Here is a 7,742-nt window from a genome sequence, read left to right as displayed (position 1 = left end):
GTCATGATTGAGTTTGAGAAGTACTGCTCGGGGCTAGATGGCAAAAACGGCACAGTAGAAACTAATAGTTGGTCACTTGTTGAGGGAGTTTTGATTCGGTTGCCATGACAATACGAGTCTCATCCTTTTTCGTTTGCGGTACACTTAGTGGAAGCCTGGCACGAGACAAGGCTGCCCTCTGCCGTATTCATGCGGCGCTAACTTCCCCATTTTTATTATTTAGACAAATATCAACGATGGGTTTATTTTTATATAATAACTTTAAGAATGTCACAAACGCCCGTTATGGTACTAACCACTTAATATTAAAATTTATTGTAGCGTTTGGAGGCTGGCCGTCAGTCGCCATAGTTCCGTAAAACCGGAAGTAAGGTCGTGTGTCGTCTGTGGCCATTAGCATGCTAACGGCCGCTAGCTGGGGTCTCTCGTTGAACGGACGCTTTTTGCGGGTCCAATGTCGTCTAACACGCGCATTAGGAGACGTGAGTACGTACCTTTTTTCATTCAGAACAACGAGAATGACAATGTGTACTATGACGTCAACGTAGCGTCGATGACGTAACAACGGCGACATGCTATTTGCTCTTTGGAACAGGAAATGTTGTAGTGATAACAAGCCAATTGCAAAATATCGAACATTCATAGTGAAAATGTGTCATCGTGTTGCTTTTCGTGTCGAAAATTAAGAAATACGCAGTGTTAAAATTGTGTGAAGAATGCCAGCATTACACACGTCAGAAATGAACGAAATGCTCCTGAAAGTGATGATTGTATTCTGAAATATCATTTATTTAACACCTTAGCTCACATAAATCTGCCGTACTATGTACATGCTGAATTGACCAAATATTGATATTAGAAGACAAAGTTTAGCGAAAATGTGGACCATTGAGACATGAATGGGATAAACTAGTCAATAGCGTACATTTTTATATTTTTAGAGTACAGAAAGTGCTGAAGAATGAATGACTATGTCTTTTGTGTTGTCATATTATTTGTTATTTAGTTTTTTTTTTTTTTTACTTTGTTACTTCCGGCTTGAGTGAACGCTGGCGCGTGTGTCTGCCGCTGCTCACCTGCAGAAAAAAATATCCTGTGACCTTAAAGTGTCCTTGAGAGTTTTGAAATTTGACAAATAAAATGGATTGTTATTATTATTATTTTTTTTATTATTATTATTATTATTATTAAATGTACATTTCTCCACTGCGAGACTAATAAATGCAAATCCAATCCAATTATTATTATTATTATTATTATTATGATAATGAATGAACAAGTGTACACTAAAAGTCAAATTAATCAACCGTAATCGTAATGAACTCAGCTTGTCTTTTTGTATGTGACACATTTCTATTTTTATATGATTATAGTGGTGATCGAGAGAAGGCAAAGATGAGCGCTGATGATGTCACCAAGGGCGTGGCCTGCACACTAAAGCCGCCAGTGTTCCTCCATCTTGGAGGTGGCGACAGCAAAACACAGGGATGCTGTTCGGGCGTGTGCGTGATCGATGTTGCCCTGCCTCCGGGGAAAACCGTCAATGTAAGTCTCTGACTATAACGTCATAGGATGACAAATGTTAAAGGACAACCGACGCCATTTTTTTGTTTCCTAACTGACATCAGAAAAACGTTTTATAGCATCTAAAATATGCAAAACATGCAGGCTGATATCTTTAGTCAAATTGAAAACACCAATAAAAATGAGTTAAAGTACCCAAAATGCATTGTGTGCGGCTTTCTCGGTCAGGGGCGTTCCCTCCGTGACGTCACTTCAGGCATCGTCACCAACTCGAAAACAAGACTTCCTGAATATTCAGCGCAAGTCTTAAAATGTAGAATATAGCGTTATGCGCTGGAATCTTTGTAAAATGCACTAAGTAGAAGTCATTTGAAGTAATTTCCCAAATTATGGACACAACTTGTCCGGCGGTGTCGGTTGTCCTTTAAATCCTTTTGTGTACTTTGTTTGGTCTGAAAACTTCGTGTTGATGGTGAAATTAGAAGGAAAACACATACATAACGCGATGGTGAATGGTTGTGTGTTGCACCAAGACTACTATTTGATACTAGTTGACCCAAATTCCCAGCAGACAAATCAGTCCATTTCCTAAGGAGCTTGGGCGCCATCTTGTGCATTTTCTGGGACTCTACATTTCATCCCGATGCCTCAAAATGACACGGAATTACTTCTTGATTCGATTGCAAACATGTATGCTTTCCTCTTCAGAACTATTTGAATCATATTCATAACTGGATGAGTAACAAGAAAGCATCTTTTCCCAATCCGAAGCCATTGTTTTGATTCTCAAGCAAATATGATCTCATCGTACATGTGTATGATGTCATCAGATTGAGACCATCACCTTTAAGAATTTCTACACGGCCCTGGTTAGCGTGAGGCTGCAAAGGAGGAGCCCCGGCCAGGAGGGGGCGCCGGCTAAATGGTGCACAGCCCTCCGGGACCGCCCCCTCATGACCAACCCGCACACGGAGGCGGGTGCGCAGGACTACTACAGCATTGACAGGAAGCAGGTGAGCGCGCATCCTGTATTTCTGGCGCCGGTGACGCATTGGTGTGATGGTGTTGACTTTGCCTTCAGATGCGAGTAGAGCCGGACGGCGTGACCACCGTCCGCTTGATCCTCAAGCAGCCTTCGTCCGCCTGGTTGAGCTTCAGCGTGCAGGACGTGCGCATTTTTCCTCGCGTGCAACCTGTACGTAAAAGCCGTCCGTCATGGTATTTTTTAGGGTGGGCGGCGACAAAATGCTTCATGGGTGATGTCAACATGCTGCAGGAGCCTGAGAAGGAGCTTTCTGATTGGCTTTTGGCTCTGAACCTTGTTGAGCGACAGTTGCCTACGCAGGTACGTTGCAGAGATCCGCCCCCTTTGCATATTTGGGAAACCTCAAGAAAGGCCACACTGAGTGATGCCAGTGCGAGTAAAAATATATATATATTGTCATTGGTTGCCATGACAACAAAAAGATCATTTATCTGGTCTTGTTGTTCTGTAAACGTGTTTAACGTTACTATACGAACCTTTATATCAATGTTTGAAATAACGTCTGCCCGGAGGCCCGGGGCGTACAACTTTTACGTCGGGCGAACAACTTCTCGCCCCGCCGGGTGGCCGACAACTTCGTCAAGAAAAAAAAAAAAAAAGTTTTTTTTTTTTCAAATCAAACGTTTGTTTTATTTAATCAAGCAAACCGCTACAATCCACGTGGACTCCTCTTTCTAAGCGCCTTTCAAAACTCTCAAGTACACTTTACAGTCACGGCATAGTCCGAAGCATGAAACGAGGCTTCTGATTGGCTGCGGTGCAGAGTATGCAAATTGCACAACGAACGTTCGTTCGTTCGGCAATTTGCATACACAGCACGGCAGCCAATCGCAAGCCTCAATCGTCTTCAATACTTCGTGTCGGTTGTCCTTTAACTGGTGAACTACTGACGTAGGCTTATAAATAACTTGCACAACAAAGAGTAAAATGTATAATGGTGTAAATGTACTGACAGATTGTGCCCGAACAAGTCAAAAGAAAGAGGATGGATGTGGATGTGATCACACCTCTTCACGGTTATATTTCAAAATGGCCACTCCACGACTTTTTGAGCGGTTTTAACTACGTATTTCCATCACTAGGGGGCACTGTGCTGCATTGTAATGCAATTACTGGGGGCGGAACACTCGCAGTTACTCTCGTACATCGAAACACATGACACGGAAGCGGAAGTGATCATAACAAAACATTATAAATAAACTATTGAAGACGATTTTAAGAAAAAAACCACACATATAAAGGTTCGCATAGAAACGTTAAACACTTTTACAGAACAAGACCAAATATTTTTTCATTTGTGTTGTCATGGCAACCAATGACAATATACCCGCCAGTTACATCCTCCGCCTTATGTAAACTATACGTGAGAGCTTGTATGCCCCCCCCCTTGGCAGGGCCCGCTGGACATCGCGTCCGTGTCATGCCGACTTCAGCAGATGTGGGCCTTGAGTCAAGTCATGGAGGGCAGTCAGAGCCACGCCACCTCCGTTGGTCGCTTTGACGTACGTTCAACACATGCACACGCAAGCACCTTTTTTTTTTAGCATATAGATTGAACGCTTTACTCATTCGCTGCCATTCACAAAAGTATTCGGGAATTGAAATCTATTAGCTAGCTAGCTAACTTGATCTATTCGAGTTTTTCCCGGTTGAACGGGGTCACCGTTGCTGGCTACCTAGCTAGCTATCTATTTGCTATCGATTAGCTGTCTAACTAGCTGGCTGGCTATCTATTAGCTAGCTAGCTAACTTGATCTATTTGAGTTATTCCTGGTTGAACGGGGTCACCGTTGCTGGCTACCTAGCTAGCTATCTATTTGCTATCGATTCGCTGGCTGGTTATCTATTAGTTATCTATTAGCTAGCTAGCTAACTTGATCTGTTTGAGTTTTTCCTGGTTGAACGGGGTCACCGTTGCTGGCTACCTAGCTAGCTATCTATTCGCTATCGATTAGCTGTCTAACTAGCTAGCTGTCTATCTATTAATTATCTATTAGCTAGCTAACTGGATCTGAGTTTTTCCCGATTGGGGTCACCGTTGCTGGATACCTACCTAGCTAGCTAGCTATTCGCTATCGATTAGCTGTCTAACTAGCTAGCTGGCTATCTATTAGTTATCTATTAGCTAGCTAGCTAACTTGATCTATTTGAGTTTTTCCTGGTTATAATATGACATTTGTTCGGGTGTTGTTTTTACAATGATTAAAAATGTAAGACATCTTTTTTCTTCATGTATACAAATATTTACTAATATGACTGTTTGGTTTTTTTTTTTGTTTGTTTTGCAGGTGGATGGCTGTTACGACATTAATTTATTATCCCTGACATAAAACAAGCTTGTTCTCATGAATTTTGATGTTCAGCTCGTTTGATCTTTTCGGTGTGGAAACTCCAACGTGTCATTCTGGGTTATCAAAATAAAAAAAGAACTTGTAATTTGTGAGTCAGAGCAACACTGGAAATATGCCACCAAAATAAGAGAAATCGTTCGACAGGTGACGACGTTGTAGCGCCAATAAAAGCCTTTGGAGGAAGAATAGTCGCCGGTGGTGTGTGTTAATGTTTCAAAGTAAGCTTGGAGATTTTAATTGAAATGTTAAAATGGCGTTAAAAATTTCAAAATAGGGTTTTAAAATACACACACACACACACACACACACACACACACACACACACACACACACACACACACACACACACACACACACACACACACACACACACACACACACACACACACACACACACACACACACACACATTCCTGTTTCAATGAATTTGTGAGGTCCGGATAACTCCAGATAAGGAGTTACCACCGTTGCTGATAAGTTTAGAGAAGAACTAGTGTTCCATTTGAAGACTAAATGTCAGCCCATTTCCCACTTCAACTTCTTTAAAAACAAAGCAATAAAAAGTGGACTTGAAACTGAAATAACAAGCAGCAATAAGGTTTCTTAATGGGTACATTCAAAGTCCTCACCCCTGTAGTGAATTTGGTGAAAACTATCGTATTACTTTTTGTGGTATGAACTTTTTCCTCTCATTAACCACGCGCACACACACATAAACACACACACAGTGGGGTAAAAAGTGTGTGTATCCAAGTGAAATGAAAATACACACCAACAAATCTTTTTGGGTGAATTTGTGAGGACCTCTCTGAAACTTTAACATATGCATCTATAGACCCTCTAGAATGAAAAACTTGTGAGGACCATCCAAAATGTCCTCACTTGTTATATGGTATAAAATGTTAGTGGTCCTCACAAGACTTGTCATACAAACACACACACACGCATGTGTGTGTGTGTGTGTTGCAGTAAACCGGAGCCTTCCTGTTCCTGTTATTTTTGGGGTTTATTGATTCCCTCCCACGCCTTCCATCAATGAGACGCTGGTGTCTGCTTTCCACGGAGAGGACACTTTCACACGGACACACCTACTCTACTGCATTTGCTAATCTTCTAGATTGGATTTATTCTTTGTGTGCGTGTTAGACAAACACATAATAATTCTGGATTGTATTTCCTGTTCCTGCGCATGCACATCTTTGAATAATAATAATAATGATAATAATAATAATACATTTAATTTACAAGCGCATTTCTGAACATCCAAGGTCACTTTACAATAAAAACAATACATAAAACAAAATCATGAATAAAACAATAAATAATAAAAACAGCAGATTAAACTAGACCATGAAAGCAAGTTTAAAAAGATGGCTTTTCAGGTGAGATATGAAAGTAGGAAGGATGTTGGGTGGAAGTGAGTTCCAGACTTTGGGAACGGAGCGGCTGAAAGCTCTGCACCCCATCGTGGTGAGATGAGCAGAGGGCATACAGTGAAGGTAATCAAAGAACAACACTGTTTTTTTTGTGATTAATAATTTAATTCCATGGCAGGAACAACAACAATGGCTCCATCAACAAGGGAAATATTCCTCACAATGCATCAGAAAGCCTTGAAAGGGATGCAAGATCACACCCACTTCAACTCCCTAGTGGGGGTCAACGTGAGAGAAGAAGGTGCTCGCTAGGAAGAGGTGGGGGGCTTGCAATAGTCATCCACTGCCGTGATGGTGGCCTTGCAGAAGAAACAATCTTTGTTGTTCATCAGATGCTGATTGATGCAAGCCCTAAAAAATAATAATAATAATAATAATAAAGGCTCACGACGTGACTTGAAACCTCGGAGGAGGTCCCTTTGGTTTAATAATTATCGACATGAGTGTGTAGGCGTATGCTACTAACTTGCAGGACTTGTGTGAGCAGGGCTGAAAAACAGCTGAAATGGAGTGCGCGTAGCAGATGGGGCAAAGGTCATCCTCACTGGCTGGCTGGAAGACATCAAAAACGAAGAAAAAAAAAATGCATGTTACTTCAAGCTGATCCTGTGACTGTAAAGTGTCCTTGAGAGTTTTGAAAGGTGCTTAGAAATTAAATGGATTATTATTAGCTATCTGGCTGGCTAGCTATCTAGCTAGCTAGATAATGAAATTTATTGTTGTTATTATTATGAGCTAACTATTAGCTAGCTTTCTATCTATTTGAGTTACTTCCAGGTTGAGTGATCGCGCTGATCCTGTGCCTGTAAAGTGACCTTGAGAGTTTTGAAAGGCACTTAGAAATGAAATTATTATTATTTTTTTTTACATTTTTTACATTAAAGAGACAGGCAGACGACAGTGTGAAAGTTTCAACTTTGATAGTTCAAAGGTAGAGTGTAGATGCAAGGTTAAAATATCCCATCAATCCCATGCGCACCAATCCAGCAGACATTTAAACAGCTTCTTCCCCCAAGCCATTAACTCTTTGAACAGTAGCCCAAATAGAATTGTATAGTGCCTCTTTGCAAAATTTTTTGCTGATGATACTAGTGCAGCGTGTTCGACCGGAAACAAATTCCTTGTGTGTTCTACATACTTAGCAATAAAGATGATTCTGATTCTGATCAGGCTCCACAAATAAGCCGCACAAGCCATCTGTACACTTGATGCAAAAAGCTATCAACCCAGCTAAACAGAACACAATTGATGAGGAACTAGGTAAAATTATGGCATAGAAAGCACCTACAAGGGATCATTCCTCTAGATGGTGAATGAAGAAGGCTACCTTCCTCATCAAGTGTTTAATGCTGAGGAAACCAGCTACTCCATTCCATCCTGGTAGGT

At 41.1% G+C, this 7,742-nt stretch overlaps 2 protein-coding genes across 4 annotated transcripts in view; one reads left to right on the top strand and one right to left on the bottom strand.

Annotated features, from left to right (window-relative positions):
- Positions 1-362: 362 nt before the first annotated feature.
- nicn1 (nicolin 1) lies at positions 363-5,106 on the top strand. Of its 2 annotated transcripts, none has more exons than XM_089010357.1 (7): positions 363-486; positions 1,374-1,545; positions 2,355-2,537; positions 2,606-2,719; positions 2,801-2,869; positions 3,964-4,071; positions 4,858-5,106. In XM_089010357.1, exons 1-7 carry the CDS (start codon positions 455-457, stop codon positions 4,897-4,899), a joined length of 720 nt encoding a protein of 239 aa, XP_088866483.1. In that variant the 5' UTR covers positions 363-454; the 3' UTR covers positions 4,900-5,106. The 2 variants fall into 2 exon arrangements, with proteins under 2 accessions (XP_088866483.1, XP_088866484.1); XM_089010358.1 differs by having other exon boundaries at positions 384-482.
- A 1,161-nt stretch (positions 5,107-6,267) lies between these two features.
- rnf123 (ring finger protein 123) overlaps positions 6,268-7,742 on the bottom strand; it is a 33,479-nt gene continuing 32,004 nt past the window's right edge. The window contains exons 40-41 of one of the 2 annotated variants that reach the window (XM_089010518.1): positions 6,823-6,908; positions 6,268-6,707 (exon numbers count right to left, since the gene is read on the bottom strand). In XM_089010518.1, the coding sequence (XP_088866644.1) occupies positions 6,605-6,707; positions 6,823-6,908 (189 nt within the window). In that variant the 3' untranslated portion in view covers positions 6,268-6,604. The remainder of the gene's footprint in view (positions 6,708-6,822; positions 6,909-7,742) is intronic. The other variant, XM_089010519.1, reaches the window with a different exon arrangement.

This window comes from Hippocampus bargibanti, linkage group LG12 (assembly GCF_051943395.1).
Source record: "Hippocampus bargibanti isolate YZ-2025 linkage group LG12, ASM5194339v1, whole genome shotgun sequence".
Lineage (NCBI taxonomy): Eukaryota > Metazoa > Chordata > Actinopteri > Syngnathiformes > Syngnathidae > Hippocampus > Hippocampus bargibanti.
This window is presented reverse-complemented; position numbering and strand designations above follow the sequence as displayed.

Coding starts and splice junctions, on each gene's coding strand:
- nicn1 (XM_089010357.1), top strand. CDS start 455: ATGTCGTCTAACACGCGCATTAGGAGACGTGA. Junction 1,546..2,354: donor CTCCGGGGAAAACCGTCAAT/GTAAGTCTCTGA, acceptor TGATGTCATCAG/ATTGAGACCATCACCTTTAA. Junction 2,870..3,963: donor AGCGACAGTTGCCTACGCAG/GTACGTTGCAGA, acceptor CCCCCTTGGCAG/GGCCCGCTGGACATCGCGTC.